Source organism: Nematolebias whitei, chromosome 9 (assembly GCF_014905685.2).
Source record: "Nematolebias whitei isolate Nwh7 chromosome 9, NemWhi1, whole genome shotgun sequence".
Lineage (NCBI taxonomy): Eukaryota > Metazoa > Chordata > Actinopteri > Cyprinodontiformes > Rivulidae > Nematolebias > Nematolebias whitei.
The window spans coordinates 29,104,563-29,125,634 of NC_056506.1; the positions used below are offsets into that span (position 1 = coordinate 29,104,563).

At 41.4% G+C, this 21,072-nt stretch overlaps 4 protein-coding genes across 4 annotated transcripts; 2 read left to right on the forward strand and 2 right to left on the reverse strand.

Annotated features, from left to right (window-relative positions):
* Positions 1 to 218: 218 nt before the first annotated feature.
* LOC119415053 (alanine aminotransferase 2-like) lies at positions 219 to 5,662 on the forward strand. Its single transcript, XM_037682187.1, has 11 exons — positions 219 to 320; positions 437 to 526; positions 608 to 716; positions 3,453 to 3,586; positions 3,667 to 3,910; positions 4,012 to 4,091; positions 4,191 to 4,327; positions 4,454 to 4,628; positions 5,082 to 5,234; positions 5,323 to 5,435; positions 5,572 to 5,662. The coding sequence occupies exons 1-11, from the start codon at positions 219 to 221 to the stop codon at positions 5,660 to 5,662; spliced, it is 1,428 nt and encodes a 475-aa protein (XP_037538115.1).
* A 225-nt stretch (positions 5,663 to 5,887) lies between these two features.
* dhx30 (DEAH (Asp-Glu-Ala-His) box helicase 30) lies at positions 5,888 to 12,733 on the reverse strand. Its single transcript, XM_037682188.1, has 19 exons — positions 12,548 to 12,733; positions 12,203 to 12,333; positions 12,004 to 12,114; positions 11,676 to 11,918; positions 11,435 to 11,584; positions 11,198 to 11,350; positions 10,520 to 10,987; positions 9,780 to 10,163; positions 9,585 to 9,660; positions 9,372 to 9,476; positions 9,108 to 9,283; positions 8,814 to 9,020; positions 8,650 to 8,731; positions 8,370 to 8,563; positions 7,097 to 7,256; positions 6,826 to 6,983; positions 6,651 to 6,754; positions 6,422 to 6,561; positions 5,888 to 6,328 (listed from the first exon to the last, which is right to left on the reverse strand). The coding sequence occupies exons 1-19, from the start codon at positions 12,717 to 12,719 to the stop codon at positions 6,075 to 6,077; spliced, it is 3,468 nt and encodes a 1,155-aa protein (XP_037538116.1). The 5' UTR covers positions 12,720 to 12,733; the 3' UTR covers positions 5,888 to 6,074.
* A 937-nt stretch (positions 12,734 to 13,670) lies between these two features.
* LOC119414558 (proproteinase E-like) lies at positions 13,671 to 15,893 on the forward strand. The gene is made up of 7 exons (XM_037681654.1): positions 13,671 to 13,710; positions 13,846 to 13,934; positions 14,111 to 14,193; positions 14,934 to 15,059; positions 15,216 to 15,352; positions 15,461 to 15,603; positions 15,687 to 15,893. Exons 1-7 carry the CDS (start codon positions 13,671 to 13,673, stop codon positions 15,891 to 15,893), a joined length of 825 nt encoding a protein of 274 aa, XP_037537582.1.
* A 381-nt stretch (positions 15,894 to 16,274) lies between these two features.
* On the reverse strand, positions 16,275 to 20,677 carry wrnip1 (WRN helicase interacting protein 1). Its single transcript, XM_037681653.1, has 7 exons — positions 20,057 to 20,677; positions 19,691 to 19,885; positions 18,939 to 19,177; positions 18,550 to 18,773; positions 16,935 to 17,090; positions 16,660 to 16,739; positions 16,275 to 16,590 (listed from the first exon to the last, which is right to left on the reverse strand). The coding sequence occupies exons 1-7, from the start codon at positions 20,675 to 20,677 to the stop codon at positions 16,309 to 16,311; spliced, it is 1,797 nt and encodes a 598-aa protein (XP_037537581.1). The 3' UTR covers positions 16,275 to 16,308.
* Between the last annotated feature and the right edge of the window lie 395 nt (positions 20,678 to 21,072).

Here is a 21,072-nt window from a genome sequence, read left to right on the forward strand (position 1 = left end):
AAAATCTGACATTATTTTACGTGCACTAAGTAAATGAACAAGATAACATTTCCTTTCTGCCAGCAGCAATTCATCCTATCAGCAGAGTGCAGTTTGTTAATATGTAAATTCATGTACATGTTTAACTTCTATACTTGTTTCACCACGAGGCAAAGAGAAACTCTTCTTCTCACATCATTTTAGCTTCTTGGAAGAAAGAGAGAAGACAAATCACAGAGATGTCTTTCTTGCAGATCAGCTCCAATGTACAGAAAATGAAGCAGCTGGAGTCTTCAGCCCTGGTCAGAACAACAAACAAGATTCAAAATGAGCTCAGACAGGTAAAGGCAAATGATTAATGTGACATGTTAGCAAAAATCTGCTTTTATATACATTATGTATTATTGAACATGCATCAGGATAGTATGTATAACTGTTTTAAGTCATCTGTTTACAGGGAGTGGTAAAGCCCTATAAGGAGGTTATAAATGTGTGCTGGGGTGACCCTCACATGGCAGGTGTGAAGCCTCTATCATTTGTCAGACAGGTAATGCATGATCCCCACCAGACTCTACAGAGTTGTTGACTTTGCTGTTTGTTTTCACAAACAAATCTTATTTTCCAACAGGTTCTTGCAGCGTGTCTTTACCCTCAGCTTTTGGAGGGTGACAAACTGCTGGTGGATGTCAAACAGAGGGCTCAGAGGCTGCTGAAGACATGTGTTGGAGGGAGTGTAGGTAAGAAATAGTTAACTTGAAGCATTAAACATGTTGATTTATATATATATAAAAAGTTAGAAATTATCCCAATTGGGCAAAACACATTAAAGCTGCCTACAGGTTTTTTGGGATTATTTAACAAAAAAATCCAAAATTTAATTTGGAGTCTTTAAACTGGACAATATAGCTGCTTCTATATAGTGTAAATGTGATATATTATGTGTTTTTCAGACAGCAGGGTACATCTGTTATACAATAGTTGCAAAAATGTGAGAATCCCCAGGACAGTATTTTGATGAATACATTTTTAGATTATTTTTATTTTTTTTTATTTTTTTCATTTAGCCTTTATTTATCCAGGTTAGTCTCATTGAGCCACGAGAACTCATTTTCAAGAGAGACCTGTTTAGGGAGCACATGGTGGGGGTTAAGGGCCTTGCTCATGGGCCCAGAGTGGGGCGAATGAGGGTGGGGGCAAGTGTGGGTGTTTCACCTACCCCACACACAATTTTGATGTTGTCGGGGCCGGGGCGTGAACCGGCGATCTTCGGATCACAAGCCCACCTCTCTAACCTCTGCGCCACCACTCCCCGAATGTCGTTGGCAAAATCTTCACCTTTTAAAATATTCTGGTTTTGGGTTTAGGTTTTGGGTAGGGACAGTACTACTTCTTTATTTTTTTTTTATTTAAAAAAAAGAGCAATGTTTCCACTTTCTACAACACAAGCTTAAAACATTATCAATAATCCATCCTGCTATTTAATCATTGCTGAAGTGCTCAAGAAATTCTATGTTTAGTCATGAAATGTTACCCATTGCATTCAAAATGTTACATTTTAATTTCATATGTTTAGAAATCTTGCTTCAAAATACTTTGTAGTATCAGGTTTTCAGAATGGATCTATATATTTATTTATTTTATTTATTGTCTTGGAGCAGGTAATGTCCAACATGAAACCATCTGGTTCCCCCTTTGATATTGTTCCCCCTTGACTCCTAAAGGAGGTCTTTCCTAGTCTGGTACTCTCTATTCTCTCTATTGTCAAAAGCAGATTAACTTCAGGTGTGGTGCCAAAAACTTTTAATTATGCTGCTGTTCAACCTCTGGTGAAAAAAATATAACTGTGACCCCTCAGTGGTGTCCAACTTCAGGCCTGTCTCCAGACTCCCATTTGTTTCAAAACTTTTGGAAAAGATAGTTGAGGCCCAGTTAAAATGTTTCCTAGAGGTTCACTCTATTTTAGAGATATTCCAATCTGGCTTTAAGTCTCTCCACAGCATTGAAACTGCTCTATTGAAGGTTTTTAATGACATTTTTATAGCCACAGATGCAGGTGATTATGTGCTTCTATTGGGCCTTACATCTGCTTTTGACACCATCGACCACAAGATCCTCATTCAAGGCTGGAACAGTGGGTGGGCATCACAAAGTCAGCCCTCAAATGGTTGATCCTACCTCTCTGACAGAATATTTTGTGTCAACATTGGCAACTCTTCTGTGGGAGATACCGCAGGAGTCCATCCTCGGTCCTCTTCTCTTTATACCTGCTGCCACTATAGGTGCTATTTTTCGTAAACATAACATAACCTTTCAATTCTACGCTGATGACTGTCAAATCTACTTCCCTCTGAAGCACACGAGTGCACATTCTATTCAACCTCTTCCTGACTGCCTAGATGGGTGTCTTTTAATTTCTTAAGCTTTAATGAGAAGAAGGCTGAAGTCATGTTGTTTCCTCCTAATGACACGATCAAGAACCACGGTATCGACCTATCCTCTCTAGCCCCGTTAGAGAAACAAAGAGAGACAAATCTGGGAGTGATAACGGATCCTTCCATGAAACTTAACAGTCATATAAACATGGTTGTTAAATCCTGTTTTGTTTTTCAGCTGAGGCAACTCTAAACTGAAGCCCATACTGTCCAAGAATAACCTTGAAACAGTAATACATGCGTTCATAACATCCAGGCTTGATTACTGCAATGCACTTCTGTTTGGAATCAGTCAGACCTCCATTGCACATTTACAACTGGTCCAAAATGCTGCTGCCCAATTTTTAACCAGGCAAAAGAGAGCATATTACATCAGTTTTGGCCTCCCTACACTGGCTCCTGGTTCACTTTCGAATTCAGTTTAAAATCCTTGTGCACGTTTTTAAATCACTGAACAGTTCTGCCCCTTTTATCTCACTGATCTGCTGCAGCCATATGTCTCACTGCGCTCTCTGAGGTCATTGAATCAAATGCTTCTTTCAGTTCAAGAAATCCGTCGTAAGCTCAGAGGTGCCAGGGCTTTTTCTGTTGCAGGTCCAAGACTGTGGAATGAGTTACCACTGCATGTCAGGCAGGCCCCTTCTCTCAATGTTTTTAAGTCTCACTTAAAAAAAACACTTTTATTCCCCGGCTTTTGACCCTGTGCGATTTGTTTTGTACCTGTCTGTATTCTACAGTGTTAGCCATGTAGTTATTGTCTTCTGCTAATTTGTATCTATATTTTTATTTTACTTCATTTTATGTTTCACTGTGTGCTTTGTTTGTTTGTTCTACTGTACAGTACTTTGGTTGACCTTGTTGCTGTTTTAATTGCTCTATAAATAAAGTGGTATGGTATTTATTTAAGCAATTATATGAACAGTTCTCTTAGAAATTTATCTCAGTTTTGCAGAAAGTGGTCTCTAAATTTTCTATTCTAGATCAGGGGCTAAAATGAACAATTCCTATGTTTGCTCAGAGCATATTTTTCTTCTTCTTCAGGTTCATACACTTCCACTGCAGGTATTCCAGAGATAGCTCAGAGAGTGTCTGAGTTCATACAGAAACGAGACGGTGGTGTTCCATCTTACCCTGAAAACATATACATCAGCCCCGGCTCCCAGTGGTCGCTCGCGGTAACATTACTGACACTCAGCCTAAAGCCTCTTCCTCCTGTTGCGTATCAACTCATTTTGTCATTTACTGAACTCGTTAGAAAATTCTGAACATCTTGGTGAATCCTGAGGCTTCACCCAGAACCGGAGTACTGACTCCAGTGCCATGCCACATCACCACTGTTTTGTCCATAACGGGGATGGGGGCGGTTGCCATTCCTTACCACCTGAATGAGGAGCAAGGCTGGACCCTGCAGGTGGAGGAGCTACAGCGAGCTCTGGAGGCTGCAAAGGGACTCTGTAACCCTGTTGCTTTGTATGTTATCAACCCAGGAAACCCAGCGGGTATAGCACAATCCAGTCAACATGGAAATAGTCTCAGTGGTGAATCTTTGTATTTTAAAAATGACCATTTTGTATTTTGTTTACACCTTGGTGCCATATAGGTCACGTTCAGAGCAGAAAGTCAATGGAAGAAGTGATCCACTTCGTTTCAGAGAAGAAACTCTTTCTTCTTGCTGATGAGGTGAACATCTCAGAGTTTTACCTTTTATCCAAACGTCATGAAACACAAACACCTTTCTGCATATCAACCAATGTTTTTTTTTGTGGTAATCCTCTTCAGGTGTATCAGGACTGTGTTTATGGGGAAAACGTTGAGTTTTTCTCCTATAAAAGGGTTCTGGCTGAGTTGGGGCCTCCTCTGTCAGACACTGTGGAACTGGCATCCTTCCACTCAGCATCCAAAGGCTTCATGGGGGAGTGAGTTTTATCTGAGCTGTGTCACCTTATGAACTGCTTTTAAGGCGATATAAATTGTTCCAGGCGGGAGTAATGATCATGTGATGCTACGAGCTTGAAAACAATTCATTGCGACTCTCCCACCAGGTGTGGTCTACGTGCTGGTTATGTTGAGCTTGTAAATGTCGACCCTGCTGTTATGAAACACATCTACACGTTTTTCTCCACCGATTCCTGCGCGCCCGTGTTGGGTCAGATCGCCCTGGAGGTGATGGTGAACCCTCCACAGCCAGGAGACCCCTCATATCTGATTTATAACAAGGTGAGACATGATAGTCTTCCAACAATGTTCAGTCAGGTCATCTGGATGGTTTCTTTTTTGCGCTGAGACGTTTCACCCTCCAGCCGAAAGGCTTCATCAATATGAGGAAACGCCAAACAAAACTGATTCTCCACTAACAGCCTACTCCAAAGCGGAAAAGAAGCAGTTACGTTGGTGCAAAGATGGCCTCTGGGCCCCATCCTCTCCTCCGGTGCCCGCCCTCTCCCTCATTGATAGCCATGTCAAACTGGTTCAAAACATCAAAGTCTCAGCGCAAACGTCTCAGCACAAAAAAAAAAGAAACCATCCAGATGACCTGACTGAACATTGTTGGATTTTATACCTGAATTATTGAGCATGGACAATGGCGATAACGACAATGTAACAAGACTAATTAACTTGTAAATGAGCAACTGAATTAGCAAATATTTTAAGTCGGTTCCATTTGTACAGGAGACGCAGCACATTAAGACCACCTTGAAGCAAAATGCAAGGAGAATCTTCGAGGTTATAAATAACTTGCAGGATTTCAGCTGCCAACCAGTGGAAGGAGCGTTTGCATTCCCCAGAATTTATCTTCCACCTAAAGCCATCCAGAGAGCCAAGGTTTCAGAATGAAGCACACATAAATGAGATTAGTAGGATATTAAATGTTCTTTTTTTTTTTTATAACAAGATGTTTTTGAATATTTAGGAAGCGGGAATGCAACCAGACACTTATTACTGTACGAGACTACTGGAGGAGGCAGGAGTGTTGCTTAGTCCTGGTTGTGAGTTTGGACAAAAAGAGGGCACATATCACATCAGGTAAGGCTCAAGATCTACTCCAAAAGAATGACTGACGCATCTACCGGTACAAGAAAAAAAAACATTTACCAAGATGTGGTTTTAAATAATTTAAATGCATGGAAATTTGGCTAACTTTTTGTTTTTGCTTCTGCAGATTATTCATCATGACCCCTCAGGACATCATGGTGGAATTACTGAAACGTTTGAGCACCTTTCATGTAAAGTTTATTAAGGAGTTTTCTTAAAATATAAAAAAAAGGAATAAAAACAGTTCTGTCAAAGCAGGAAAAAAAAAAACGGTTCTCTTGTTGGTCAGTACATGTTTATTTCAATAAATGACATTTACAGTCTATTTCAATGACATTTGTTTTTACTCTGTCAACAATTAAACACTGCTTTTTGAAAAGCAATTACTGGTAACCATTCAGTTAATGAAAAACAAAGTCCAAAATCCATAGCATAGACCCCCCCCACCCCAACTAAATGGAGTTTATAATTTACAAAGAAAAGGCAGAAGCCAACAGTTCACTTTGGACTTCAGCCCGACAGATTAAATTTAGATCAGAACATTAGCAGACTACTTAAAGTACTTTGAAACAGAAATCTTTTTTTCTGGATCCCCCAAGTGATCCATACAATTGCAGACCAGTTTTATTTTCAGTCCACCTCACTTTCTATGCTGCCTTTCTGAAAAAAAGGGTTTGACTCTGTACCATTGAGCAGCTCTACCAGTAAGGATATGAGCTTTCCATCTTGAGTGGTATTTGAGCCGATGGGATTGTTCAGGTTTCGGTACAGCATGGTCTGAATGGAGATGCGTAGCTCCCAAAGCAGCTCCCACGTCGCCACTGACAGCTCACAGCGCATCAGGGAGTATCCAGGAAATGATACCGCCACCTTGTCGCCGTTAACTGAGACACAAGATACAGAAACAATTCTGGCGTCACTCTCACACCCCACCACAAACACTTCAGTGTCCACCTGGACTCCTGCAGATACACTACCTGTCTCTATGATATCACAGTCTGTGAGGAGCAGCAGGGCGAGTGGATGGACTACAGAGGAGTCCCTGATGAAAACGATTCCATTAGACTTGACCGCACTGAAAAAGGTCAGCCAACGACTGGGGAGGTTCCTTTCTCCCCTGCAACACAAAGAAAGACTAAAGCTCACATGCATGTTATGCAGGTCAGAACAGAAACATTGTAGCAGAACGTCTGAACGTTTTAAAACCTGTTAACTGAAGAGCGATGAAGAACCACCGGCCCGCTGACTGTGCGGAGAACTACTTCGTTAGGACGAAAGCGTCCATCTTTGGTCACAGTACCTTTCTTCACCTAAAAACACATTGAAAAAATCAATAAACTTTTTTCAAAAAAAAACCTCATTGAAGGAGGCTGCCATGTACCTGAATGAGGTTCGGATACAGTCCAGCTAGCAGCACAGCTTTCAGCAGCTCATCCTGGCAGCTGTGCTCATTGTAGAGAGAAGTGGGACGTTGGCACTCGTTCCCCCGAGAAATCAGCCCTGCTTCCTGCAGGTTGTCACTGAACTGAGAAATGAGGCCTGCAAAAAAGAAAATACCAGGACTTACCCTACAACTGTACTAAAAAAAATGCATTTAAGTTGACACTATGTTTAAATGTGTGCGTGTGAGAGAGAGGGAGAATCAAACGAACCGTTGATGAATCGGAGACTGGTTTTGGACAGAGCGTAGTTGTCCACATATTGATCTCTGTGTTCTCTGTCTCCCTCCTGCTGGACTTTCCTCCAGCCCAGAACGGCTCTACTGAACACCAGATAGTCACTGTAGCTAGAGCCACTCAGGTTCTCCTTGGCCTGGACAGACACAGCACAGATGATTGAATAACAAAATATACGTTTAGGGAACCCAACAAAGTTCAGTCAGGTCATCTGGACAGTTTCTTTTTTGTTTAGACGTTTCATCCTTCATCCAAAAGGACTTCATCAATCCGAGGAGCCACAAACGCAGTACCACAAGCAGCACACTCGCATAGTGGGCAACTAGTTTGCTGGTTTTGTTTTGAACCACTTTGGCTATGGCTGCCTCAAAGCAGTCGACGAGGGAGAGGGCGGGCTCCAGAAACTCTTATCACCAGCCAGCTGGTTGGTTCACTATGTGAGAGTGCTGCTTGTGTGACCGAGTTTATTGTGGCTCCTTGGACTGGTGAAGTCCTTTGGATGAAGGATGAAACATAAAAAAAACCCCAAAAAACAAAAAACCATCCAGATGACCTGACTGAACTTTGTTGGATTTTTTTTTACCCCATTATTCAACATAAACTTTGAAGATATGTTTAGGGAAGACAAAACTTGAGAATTCCAGTCCAGTTTACAATTTAATTTTTTAGAGCCATTAGCTGAAGTAATTTTGGTACATAAATATACAAAAAGCCTGATGTGGTTAAAAACAAACAAACAAACAAAAAAAAAAACTTAATATCTTTTACAAAATAAAGCTTATAAAACAGGCAGTGCAGTGGCTCAGTTGGTAGAGCTGTTGCCTCTCAGCGAGAAGGTCGCCGCCAGATCAAATCCCGGTCCAGAACTTTTCTGGGTGGAGTTTGCATGTTCTCTCCGTGCATGCATGGGTTTTCTCCGGGTACTCCGATTTCATCCCACAGACCAAAAACATGCACGTTAGGCTGATTGGTAACTCTAAATTGTCCCTAGGTGTGAGTGAGAGAGTGAATGATTGTTTGTCTCTATGTGTCCCTGTGATGGACTGGAGACATGTCCAGGGTGTCCCCTGCCTCTCGCAGTGATTGCTGGACATGGGCACCAGTGATCCCCGTGACCCGAAAAGGAAGAAGCAGGCAAAGATAATGGATGGATGGATAGCTTCTAAAGCAGTATTGGACTGACATTTGTGATAATTTTGACCTTTAAATTTTTTTTAAAAAGGTCTAAATTTCTTCCCTCTCATCTCACCTTGTTGACAACGGTCCTGTTCTGCAGGCTGTTGTGGAATGGGTCTCTGGTGAGACAGGCGGTTACAGACAATATGGGCAGAACACACCTGAAAATGGAACTCAGAACCAGCATTTTGCCCAGCCGTGGATCACACGACATGCAGGCAACCCGCTTGCCTAAAGGCGTCAGGGTCTCTGTGTTGTCCAGAACACCTGTTAAACAGAACATTGTAGTAAATTTATTGCTAGAAAATAATAACATGCATTAACTGATGGGATCACATTTGTTAGTCACTTACCTATCAGTTGAAGATTTTTGACAGCATCCCTCACTGCTCCCTTCTCTGGACTATCCAACACTTGGGACAAGAAATCTCCAGCCTGTACAAAAATATGACACCAATTACTATTAAATAAGACATAGAAATGGGGGGGGGGAGAATCAATTACTCTCATAAAATACCTTGCTGTTAGGACTGTGGATTTTTGCCTGCATTACTAAACTCTCCAGTGGGGTACGCAGGATCTCAGGAACAGGAAAGGGAGTCATCAAATCCAGCTGTTTCCTTGGAAATAGGTGGTAAGACTGTCCTGGCTGACAACGTCCTGCTCTCCCCTTTCTTTGAATCACATTAGAACGAGATACCCAAACTGTGTCCAGGCAGGAAACCTGAAAAACCAAGATGATTTAGTTTTATTGGTAACTAAGATTGTTTAATTTGCTCACAGATTTTGCACAAGTTCATTGAAACACAACCTTTGTTTGAGAGTCATAGTTGTGTTCCTTGTGAGTGCCTGCATCCACCACATGAACAATGTCATCTATTGTAATGGAGGTCTCAGCAATGTTAGTGGCGAGCACAATCTTCCTCTGGCCCACAGGGGGACGCTGGAACACAGTCTGCTGGTCGGCCACCGATAAGCTGGAGTGCACTGGAATTCAAATGGAGACCATTATAAATCCACTGTAGCTGCAGAAGACAATTCCAGATCAGCTTTATATTTTTTGGCATTTTCTTACATGGCAGGATCATGTGCGAGCCTGAGGAAAAGCGGGGTTTTACTTCAAGTTTTTCTTGAACTGATCTGATCTCCTGCCATCCGGGGAGGAAACACAGCACCGCACCTGTAGAATGAAAGAAAATGAAGTATGACTGACGCTCAGTTTGTAAAATATATATATATTTTTTTAAAACAATAAGACATTATGGTTTAAGAGAGAGTGTCAAGATACCTGGCTCTCCGTGTCTGTCAATGTGCTCTATAACATCAGCTACTAAATCAACATCTGGTGAGGCCTCATCCATTTTCTACTTTAACAAGACCAGATACAAAGTCACGAGACAAAATTAAAATACAGTAAATACACTAAAACGGAACAATAAATAAGTGCCTCATTGAATGAAAAGTGACCTCGTATATTTTTCACCTGTTTGTTCATCTCCATTATAAAGTCATCTAAAGGTGCACGTCTCATTTCCCTCAGCACATCCTCCAGGTATTTGTCTTTTACCGGGTGCATAAATCCTGGGACCTTTACAATTGGACAGCCTCCAAAGTACTCGGCAAGCCTCTGGTTGTCCCCAGTGGCACTCATGAGCACAACTCGTAAGTCAGGATTCTCCTCCAAGCTGGAGCGCAGCAAGGCCAGCAGCAAGTCTGTGTTTATGTCCCTCTCATGGACCTCATCCACCACAACATGACTGATTCCTTTCAGGGTTGGGTTTGACTGCAACTTCTTCAGCAGGACGCCAACTGTGAGGAAAAGCATGGATCCTCCACTCTGCTCTGGGGGCCGACTCTCAAGTCTTACCTAAGTACAGAGAAGAGTCAGTGATTTAGTCATAAGTATCGCCTTCGTTTTACCTCAACATATTTGACTGGATGCTTCAAATGCTTTTAAAAAGTTAAAAATCAATAGCATAACTTTTAGTCAAGTTAGAAGGAAAAGCTGAGCTCAATACTTCTTCATAAAGTACTACATTCCAGATATCTAAATCCCCAAGAAAGCCATTTACTTAACTTGGGCTAAAACACAATTCAAACATATAATCTCTTCAAGTTGTAAACAGATTAGGAATAAAAAACAGCAGAAAAATCTTCAAAACTTCTAATTCTTTCAGCTCTAATTGACATCACATCAACTGTAATCCATCAACTTGTTTTCACCTGATATCCCACGTGGTGTTTAAGCTGTGGACCCATCTCATGAGCAACACGGTGAGCCACAGACACAGCACTGATCCGTCGAGGCTGGGTCACCAGGACGTTGCACTCAGCACCCTCCCCACCTCGTACATGGTCCTCCAGCAGGAACCGTGGGATACGCGTCGTTTTTCCACATCCCGTCTCACCTGCGATAACAACCACCCTAGAAGAGCGCACAACTGAGACTACATGCTGACGGTGAGCATCGACTGGCAGCTCCACGCTTAGTCCAGGCCTCGAGTTTTCCCACTCCTGTTGCAGACGGAGGTTGTGCATCTGAGCCCGTTGCTCGGACAGAGCCCTGTATGGTCTGCCAGTAATAGCATCTGTTACAATGTCCTCCTCTTCATCATCGTCCTGGTTCACAGTTTGTTGCCCCCTTTCCTCGTCTTCCTCCCATACTTTCTGTACTTCAGTTGCCATTGGGTACTGAGGGGAAAAAAAAAGAAAAAAAAAAAGACTTTGTTGCGTTATTGGTTTAATGATGCAATCTATGGCCCAAGTAAAAATTTCTAGCATAAAAATGTCTCAAAACAGACAAGACCAAAAATGAGCCTTAATGGTGAACAAAAGTGTTTGGCTTACTAACATGTGCTTATAAATTTTGTCCAGTACCAGACGTATGGAAGGAGAACTAACCTGCTCAAGATACTCTCTCATTTTTTGTTCCAGATATTCTGGGATTTCCAGAGGAAGTGGACGTCTCGCCCTCTCTCCAGCCTCCCGTACCATCTCGCGATGGTATTTAGCATGAGCCAGTGGGTTGTTGTCTTTATCCAAAAGCTCAAGCTCCTGCATCAAGCAGCATGAAAACATACTTTAACATAGTTATGATGAGTAGGGGAAGCCAAATCAGTTCACCAAAGCTCTTCTCACCTTCAACTTCATGCAAGCAAGTGCTGCAACTTTTTTTTCTGCCATTACTCGCCTGGTTGCCACCGCTGTGAATGTCATCTTCTCAGGCCAAAGCATTGTCAGCTCACACTTCTTTAGCTTACCTCCTAGTGTTTTGTACTGCAGCATCTCCTGCAGTAATAGATTACAAAGTAGCTGAAAAACTGCTGAAATTTTTAAGTCAGAAGCAATAAATGTAGAGAAAGGAAATACATCTACTAACGCTAATTCTACTGGATGACGTGGCCACCTGGACGACCCTCGTTAGGAGAGATTTGGGCTGTGGAAACAGAGCAAGAGCTTCAGAGACATCAGGGGGGTCTTCAGGATGCGAGCGTTTATCTGCCCTGACGATACGATCTTCCCAACTCGTGTCCTCATCATGAAGAAGGGGATGTAGACGTGCTCTCGTCTGGCCAGCCTTTCTCTTGGGAATCGGATTATTTGGATCAATCACACCCATTTCCTATGCAACAATTTAGAAACATAAAATAAAATTCAAGACTGGCAAGATAAAATTCAAGTAGGTGATAACTGCTAAAGTAGCTTACCCTGAGTCTGTGGCAAGCAGCTGCAGCAGCTAATCGCTCTGCAGTGATCTTCTTGGATGCATATCCCTGCTCTTCAATCTTGCATGGCCACTGCAACGTGACAGTAACCTTCTACAGAAACACAGTTACAAGACAAACTTAGGCACAAAAAGCACAGAGGTAGAAGATGCGACGCCATGATGATGCAAACTGCTCTGACCTTGACACCAGCTTGTTCCGTACATCTGTACTGGATGAGGTGGGACACGTCACTCACTCCAAGTGAGCGACAAATGGTGGTGGTCAAGAAGCTTTTAGGGTTTGGAAACTCCTTCAGGAGGTCGTCCTGATCTAATTATTAAACCAAAAGTCAGCCACCCCCCCAAAAAAACAATAATAAAAAAAACATGTTTATTAGTCGCTCTAACCAAATGAAAATAATACTGACAAGACTATTGGAAACATAAATTTTAATAAATATATTTTTGCAGTTAATTTCCATCTTGAACGTCCTTGAGGCCATCCACTGTTAGCTAACCTTAGCTAGCCGGCATACTTTACTCACCTTGTTGATGCTGTAAACACGGCGCGCTTTGTTCCTGAAAGGTTTGAGGTTTCGTCCTGAACCACCGCACATCTCCTCTCCAATTTGATGCTGTTTGTTCTCCTGCATGACCACATTTGGTTAAACTACACAGAGCCCGCAGACGCACGAGTAAATGCCCGGGTAGCGCCATCTTTAAACTACAAATTCTTCTTCTGCGTGTCGGTGCTGCAGGAAGTGAAAACAAAAATCACAGCGCCCCGTCAGGATAGAAGGAGTAATGCAAGTTGTAAATATTTTCTTTGCGACATTGACATTTCTGAAAATTCATAACCGAAAATAAATAAGACAAACTAATATAAATTTGCTAAGCAACCCTTAATTTGTTTTTTTAATATTTTAGACATGTTAAAGCTTTTATGATAAATAAACTAGTAGAAGCCTCTGTTGTTGTGTGACTGAGATAATTTTTATTTTCTGCAGTTTTTTTTTTATTATTATTTTGCACCTGTTTACCCACACCTATCTATTTTATACTGTTTTGAGTTTCCCATTAGCAACATTCTGAATTTGAGTGAAATATAATTCATGTACTTAAATGAACAAACCACTTTAAAACAAAACAAAACAAAAAAAAACCTTTTATCTTATTTTAAACATTTCAATACTAAAAAACACCATGGTTTGAAAATGTGATTTTTTAAAAATATATATACATATATATAATTTTTACTTAGAGAACTATGATAAACATCACCTTCTCTAAGTATCCCTGGGAGCAGAACAGACAACCTACAATTTTTAATAATCTTGACAAAAAGTCAGCCACTGAAATCAACAAGTGGTACTTGACCCCATGCACCAATAAGGAAAAAAGTAAACTACATATGTATGTTTTACATTAAAAGAACAGGCACTTAACTTGTCCAGATGATACAATTTAAAGTTTTTTGTTTTTATACCTGGATGATTGAGCTTACAAACTTTTTTTTAATTTTGCACTTATGTTATACACTTTGTAGGTTCACACTGCTTCCGCCACCTGGAGAAGGGAAGAGAACTCCCAGGATCTGTCTGGTTCTGCCTGGAACTGTTCCTGCAAATAGACCTGCTAGATAATTCAGTTCTTTTGGACAAGCAAGGGATGAAACAGGTAGTTGTGTTTGTGCTGGTTGTCACCACTGGTAAGTTCACCAAAAACTGTTTACAATTCCTAAATAATGTAAAGTAAGCTGACGGTCTTGACTGAATCACAAACTCTTTATACTTTAGGTATCACTTTAAATTTCTTGTCTTATTTTGTGCCTCACTGTGTTAAGTGTCTGGGTGTGGCATGTCCAGCTACCGGCCGGACACCAGCCGTGTGGTGAATGGGGAAGAAGCCCGTCCATACAGCTGGCCGTGGCAGGTCAGAGCAGAAAACAAACATTAAATCATCCATTTGTTTTAATTTACATGCTTGTACAGGGTGTTATTGTTACTTCCATCATCCAGTGAAGTTGTTAGGCCACCGTGCATTATGCTTCTAAACAAAATCTACATTATGTTCAATTATCATTCCTTTCATTTTCTCCTATATTTTAGGTCTCTTTGGAGTCTTTCTATCCCACATGTGGAGGAACACTTATTGCTCCTAACTGGGTCTTAACTGCAGCCCACTGCATCACGTAAGAAAACTGGTAACATTTCAATCTGAGTGAAAAGGAAATTAAAAATATCTGAATTGTTTTGAGAATTTCCCACTGATCAGAAAGCAGGATAAAACTGCCTTGATCCTTCTTTGCATGCTGTACAAAGTAAAAAAAAAAAAAAGTAGGAATATACTTTTTCGTTATAGATTTACAAATACAGCAAAAACAGCAATGAAGGATTATTTGGTTTAAATAAAATTCTAGATAAAAAACATTTTACACATTTATTTAACAAAACTATACAATAATAAACAGCGTACAAAACAGGAGCTTATATATTATCATTCAACAGCAAGCTTATTTTTTATTCATATCTAAAAAAAGAAACTTTGCAAAATGTTTAGGTCTCCTTTTAAAATATGAAAACTGCCGATTGATTTTTTTTTTTACAATGGAGCTCACACTTGCTGATAAGTCAGTCACTGATAAGCATAACTTGGCTGCTGCGTCTTGTCTTTTGGAAGCCATGCAACTTCTTTCACTCTCATTTTCTCCACTCGAGGTAAATTTGTTTGACAGAATAGGTGAAATCTGTTGTTCAACTGAAATTATATGTACTTAACTGCTGGTACAGGGCCTGTTGTGATTTTATTATAATGTGGCAATCCTTAAAATTTAAATTGTGTATTTATTTTTTATTATGACGATACAAAACAGCCAGCTTAAAAAAATAAAAAAAATAAAAAATAATATATATATATTAATGTCCGAACCAGATTCCACACATACAGGGTGGTTCTTGCAGAACATGACATGAACAAAGAAGAGGGACCTGAACAATCCATCATGGTGGAGAAGATGTTCATCCATCCTAAATGGAACGACAACTGTGTTTCCTGTGGGTGAGTTGTCTATTTGGAGTCTGTTCAGCAGAATAAGAAACTATGAGGAAAATACATTGTTTGCAAATATTAATTGAAACTTTAGAAGAAAAAGCTGAAGACTGAAAGCATCCAGTCACTGCCAAAGTGAATTAATGGTTTTGTCATACTTTGCAGGAATGATATTGCTCTGCTTAAATTGGAGAAGAGTGCTGTTGTCAGTGATAAAGTTCAGCCAGCCTGCCTGCCACAGCACGGGGCCTCTCTAAGCCACAACCAGCCCTGTTACATCACCGGCTGGGGTCGTCTCTACTGTAAGAGCAGCTGCTGATCCTCACTTAATGTGAAACAAGCAATCATTCTGAGATGCATTAAATATTATTCATTATCCTCGTAAAGTTAATGAGGCATTTTCTCTGTAGCCGGTGGCCCTCGGGCAGCGACACTCCAGCAGGCGCTGCTTCCTGTGGTGGATTACAGCGTCTGCAGTCAAAGTGACTGGTGGGGCAGTTCTGTTAAAACAACAATGGTCTGTGCAGGAGGAGACAACAAGTCAGCATGTCATGTAAGACACAACCAGTCATCATATTATAATTATGTAGACTGATAATGTAGCTCAGAAATGGAGTATTTCTCTTTAACGCTCAGGGTGACTCTGGCGGCCCTCTGAACTGTGCGGGCAAAGATGGCCGGTGGTACGTTGAAGGAGTGACTAGCTTTGTGGACGGACGTGGATGTAATACACCGAAAAAGCCGACAGTCTTTACCCGGGTGGCCTTCTTCATTCCCTGGATCCATGAGGTGAGGGAAACATCCCTAAACCCCAAAATGAAACACACAAGTAAACAATCTTAACTGTGTTAAATTTTCTTATAGACAATCGGCCAAAACTGAGGAAACCTTCACAAGTCAAGAAGTTAGGACGTAAATAAACTGTATAATAAGCTCTGCGTGAATTTGTGAGTTTTTGAGATTATAATACAGAGTCAGTAAATAAACGAATTAACATTTTAATCTTTTTAATCAATCAGCTAAAATCTTGGTAACATTTTAAGTTTTGTAAATACATTTGAAAGGATGTAGTAATACGTAATGGGAAATTGTAGTTAAATTTCAGTCTAAGCGATGAAGTAATTACTGCATTACAAGAACATAAGACCAGGCCAAGGTGACTTCAGATTAACAGCAGCAAATAAAGTTGTGTATTACAGAAATCCTTCTCCTTCAGAAACTTTTTTTTTTTTTTAGAGTAAATCATTGCAGCAAAAACTCATAAGTCTGAGGGTGTCCAGTTGAAGAAGTCAATTTTCCGCAGCTCCTCGGGTAAGTACTCCTGCTCAACAGGGCTGCTGAACTCCGGGTTGTATTTGTAGCCTTTAGCATAGCCGAGCTGCTTCATCAGTTTGGTGGGGGCATTTCGGAGGTGCAAGGGGACGGGAGGCAGGGGGCCTTTGTGGTTTCTCAGACAGGCCTTTACGTTGGCATAGGCCTTGTAGATCTCCACTGACTTGGGCGCTCGTGCAAGGTAGACGACACACTGGGCCAGGATCACCTGGTACAGAGAATAATCTTTGTAAAAACAAACAAGAAAACGAGTTACTTATTAGTCAGGTGAGCTTACCTCACATTCAGGCATCCCAATGAAGTGACAAGCCTGGAAGGCGGAAACAGCCTGAGGAAGGGCGGCGGGATCTGCCAGACCTGAGAAAAACAACACAAAACATACCCAACACTTTGAAATTGTTTATTTGTACTTCATCTGTCCAAAAAAGTGTCAAAGTCTTCTTCAGTAAATAAAACGGGTTAAGGATAGTAGATATAAATACTTCTAGAAGTGTGGAAAAGCCTGTTTTTTCCAATAAAGCTGGAATGATGCGATATCTATATATTACGCACCCACATCCTCACTGGCGAAGCGGACCAGTCTGCGAGCCACATAGAGCGGATCTTCGCCGCCCTCCAGCATGCGGCCCAGCCAGTAGAGAGACGCGCTCTCATGGGAGCCTCTCATGGATTTATGCAGCGCCGAGATACAGTTGTAATGCTCCTCACCTTTGAGTGAAACACACACACATGAACACATGTAGCAAGGAAAGATTAAGGTTAATACATATTATCTGATCATTTAAAAAGCTGGAATATGAACAAAATATATAAAAAAAACTGATAATTTCTGGTTTTGTAAGACCTTGTTGAAGCTGAAGTAGAATTTTATCACTTTGAGAGGCAGAGGACAGTAAATCTTGATCTTTTAGGACAGCTGAGCATTATGTTAAAAGTCTGCATGTAGGAAACTTTGGATGTTTCATATTAATAAACACAATGCTGATAAATGTTTTGACTCAGAGAACAAAGCAAACATGAACTCTGAATCAGTTAGCTTCCATGGCTATAAAGTTACCAAACTATTATTAGATTTTTAATTTTTTTAATGACAATACCATCAAGTTTAGGATCAGGTTTGGTTTATCATCATATGCAGCTCAACACAAGGTCAACAATGCAATGAAACGCTGAGGACGAGAAGAACCGTCTGGACTCGCCAAAAATACAAAAACATGGCGCCAAAAGTGAAAAAGAAAAACATCTACAGCAGCATGGTCCTATCAGCAGAGTGGTTCTGTCGGCAGTGAGGTTCTCTTAGCAACACGGTCTCGTTAGCAGCATGGTACTGTTAGCAGTGTGGTTCGGTTAGCGGCGTGGTCTTGTTAGCAGCGTTAGCAGGTCCCGTTAGCATGATGATAGTAACGACAACAGCAACTGCCCTCCAGAACCGGGTCCAGCAGACAGAGAACATCCAAGGTTTCCCCGCAGAACTGAATGGATCCGTTGAGTTTGGTTCGTGTAGGCAGATGGAGGATCATGGAGACGGCAGCCATGACAGGCATCCCTAAGCCCGAAGCTGGAAGGGGGCCGGGAACTGAACCACGATGGCAGGATGGAAAGGCAGCGACACACAAAATTCCACAAGTGTGTCGCAGTAATGCCCATAGCGTGGATGTGCAGTGTAGGCGTACGAAGTTAAAACAAAAGCAACAGCAACAAAAAAAGAGCGAGTCGAAGTGGAGCTCCCGTCAGTGCTACCATTCTGCAGCACACTTGAGGTTAATAGCTGATAATAGTCTGAGATGAGTTATAGTTTTTTTGTGATATTTTTTCCCTAAAAGAAGCTGGGGCTTTAATTAAAGGTATGCACGTGCGGTGTTTGAAAATAACGCAACTTATCTCAAGAAAGCGTGAACAGGGCACAAAAATGAGGCCACACTGAGCGATGCTCCCTGATCACTTCATGTAAAAGGCTTTCATTGATCACAAACACCCTGGAATGTGACTGAACTCAAATGTTATTACATAGGTGAAGCAACCAAAAGATGCAGCAATTCTTCATTTTCATGACTTGCCAATTGGTTTACGCTTACGTCTACGTTCTCTTCAGTAACACCGTCTGAAAACATTTTGCAGAAATGCAAGAATTCTGCTCCTGTAATACTAGAAGAAGTACTGAGCTTACCAGCTTTATCATAGAGGATATGGGACCTCTGGAGACCCTCCTTGATATGCTGCTCCGTCACCACCACCTCTTGAGAAGAACCTTCTCGAGTCAAAAGGGTCGAATGTATCGACTTCATCTGAGCCTGTACAGCTAGCTGGAGACTGTTGAGGCCCGTTCTTGCATCACCGTCACAGAGGTAGGCAATGGTGTCCAAAGCCTTTTGTTCAATGTGTATATTTGGTCTGAAAATAAGAAATACAAGATAAACAAAAGGTTCTGTGCATGGATGCATTCAGCCGCTATTAAACAAATGAATTAGCATTTTCTAAAACGACGCCCACAGGCAGAGAAAAGATGTTTTAAAATCACACAACTCTTAAAGGCAGGAGGTTCAGGAAGGAACCTACTCATGTCCACTGGTTCGGACTTGATTCTGGGGATTTGATGGATCTTGTTTCCAGACTTTGATTCCAAGTGTTGCCACAGCTCTGTTCAAAATCAAACCCATTGCCTCCACAGACAGTTTCTCCAGAACCAGAACCCTGCACCGGCTCAGCAGCGCAGCATTCACCTGGAAGGATGGATTCTCAGTGGTTGCTCCAATCAGAGTTACCGTCCCGCACTCCACATGGGGAAGGAAAGTGTCCTGCACATAAGACACACAAGTTAAAGAGAGAAAAAGAGAAGAAAACAACAACAACAACAACAACAACAACAACAACAACAACAACAACAACAACAACAACAACAACCAGACATCCATCCTGCTTGTGTTTAACAAAGAAAAATAAGGCTGGATCCCTAAAATCAGGTTTACATGGAAGAGGATTAGGGCCACGGTGCTGTAATTCTTTTCCCTAAATTCTGAGAGAAAAAGTCTGAATTCTGAGATTAAATTCAGAATTTGAGGAAAATAGTCAGAATTCTGAGATGGGTCAGAATCTATCTAATTCTGACTTTAATCTCAGAATTTTGACTTTTTTTCTCAGAATTAAGGAAAAAAAAAAATTGCACTGTGGCCCTAATCCTCTTTTGTAGGTATAACGGTAAAATTCACAAAAGTCACTGTAGTTCTTTTTACCCAGTGGCAGGGTTTTGCAGCTGGAGTTAGCATTACAAACGTTGATCACGGTACACCGTTTGTGGCTCAACACTTCACCTGCTGGGACTTGTTGAAGCGATGAATTTCATCGATGAACAGGATGGTCTTCCTCTTGCACAGCCTGAGCTCGTTCTGTGCCTGTTTGATCACCTCTCGGACTTCACTGGTGGAAGTACTGGTGGCTGACAGTGTGACGAAACGAGCCGTTCCTCTCTTTTTACTGCTGCTGGCAATTATGTGGGCTAAAGTGGTCTGGAAGAAGAGGGAAAGCAAGACGACAAAACAATACTAGATCAAATACTGCCTCAATAGTAATGACACAAAAAATACTATTACTTGGTGGCTCTGAATAAGACGAAGACATTATGATTATAAATGGAAGTGAAGGCATCTTCATCATCATCTCAGCTGTCACCTGCACACCTTTCCACATCCTGGTGGACCCCACAGGATCAGAGACGGGACCTCCTGGGAGTCCAGGAGTGATCTGATAAGCGTCTGCTGACCCACGACCTTACTTTGACCAAAGTACTCCTCCAGTGTGTTTGGTCTCAGAATCTCTGCCAGAGGTTTGTTAAATGTCAACAATGTCTGTGGCGTTAAATCATTACTTGTCTTCTTCGAAGTCTCACTGCTGGGCACAGATGATGCGGGTTTCCGGTTCAGCAGAGCTTCCATATCACCTGCTGGTCCAGACTCAACTTCTGTCTGCTTAATCCCCTTTCTGTCAGCTCTGATAGGACTTTGTTTACTGGTGAACACACCAGCACTTTCAGTTTGAACGCTAAGTTTCCCGTTGGTCTGAAACAGAGGAAACATTGAGGAGGAGGTGCTGGGAGCAGATTTGTTCACATGCTCCGCACTGATACGCGGTTTCTTCTCAGGAGGAGACCCGCTCTCATCAGCTGCTGACGGACTGTTGTTAGTAGAACTTTCTAGAAGACACACGTCGAGGTGCGCGTTAATTGTCTCTGGTGTGAAGTCCTTAAAACAAACAGGACACTGCAGAGACTCCCGGACTAGAGGACGCGGTTTGGTCGCCATGTTGTTTCCCGCGAAAATGCTGTTTTGACCCCAAATCACGTGACCAAATACGGCTTGGCTACAGACTTTTAGATTTAAAAAACAAAAATCTCTCTCCTTCTCTCTCTGAACAGCTGGAACAAAATTCAACTGTTAGCGGATGAAAAATTGCGTTTCCGTTTCTGTTTTTTTTTTTGTATTTTTTTTTTCCCCAGCAAGACTTTCTTCCTGTTTCCTGTTTGGGTGCATTTAAGGACTGATAAGATTGTCCGGAATCTGAGATTTCGTATTTCAACGTTATTAAGAATGAACTTGGTTGTTTCATAACGTTGTAAAATTAGTTTATATTTTAACTTGCCTGTTGTGTATTATTTTTTCTAGTTTTGTGCTCACAGGCAAAAACAAACAGGAAACAT

Bases quoted from the DNA above. Each gene is read 5' to 3' on its own strand.
- LOC119415053 (XM_037682187.1), top strand. From the start codon at position 219: ATGTCTTTCTTGCAGATCAGCTCCAATGTACAGAAAATGAAGCAGCTG. The intron at 717-3,452 runs GTAAGAAATAGT...CTTCTTCTTCAG, and splicing joins ATGTGTTGGAGGGAGTGTAG to GTTCATACACTTCCACTGCA. The intron at 5,436-5,571 runs GTAAGGCTCAAG...TTGCTTCTGCAG, and splicing joins GAGGGCACATATCACATCAG to ATTATTCATCATGACCCCTC.
- wrnip1 (XM_037681653.1), bottom strand. From the start codon at position 20,677: ATGGCGACCAAACCGCGTCCTCTAGTCCGGGAGTCTCTGCAGTGTCCT. The intron at 19,178-19,690 runs GTGAAGTGTTGA...TCTTATGTGCAG, and splicing joins GCTTCAACAAGTCCCAGCAG to GACACTTTCCTTCCCCATGT. The intron at 16,591-16,659 runs GTAAGCTCACCT...TCTCTGTACCAG, and splicing joins TTGGGATGCCTGAATGTGAG to GTGATCCTGGCCCAGTGTGT.
- dhx30 (XM_037682188.1), bottom strand. From the start codon at position 12,719: ATGGCGCTACCCGGGCATTTACTCGTGCGTCTGCGGGCTCTGTGTAGT. The intron at 9,661-9,779 runs GTGAAAAATATA...TTGTTAAAGTAG, and splicing joins TAATGGAGATGAACAAACAG to AAAATGGATGAGGCCTCACC. The intron at 7,257-8,369 runs GTGAGATGAGAG...GTGTCTGTCCAG, and splicing joins ACAGGACCGTTGTCAACAAG to GCCAAGGAGAACCTGAGTGG.
- LOC119414558 (XM_037681654.1), top strand. From the start codon at position 13,671: ATGAAACAGGTAGTTGTGTTTGTGCTGGTTGTCACCACTG. The intron at 15,060-15,215 runs GTGAGTTGTCTA...CATACTTTGCAG, and splicing joins GACAACTGTGTTTCCTGTGG to GAATGATATTGCTCTGCTTA. The intron at 15,353-15,460 runs GTAAGAGCAGCT...TTTTCTCTGTAG, and splicing joins CGGCTGGGGTCGTCTCTACT to CCGGTGGCCCTCGGGCAGCG.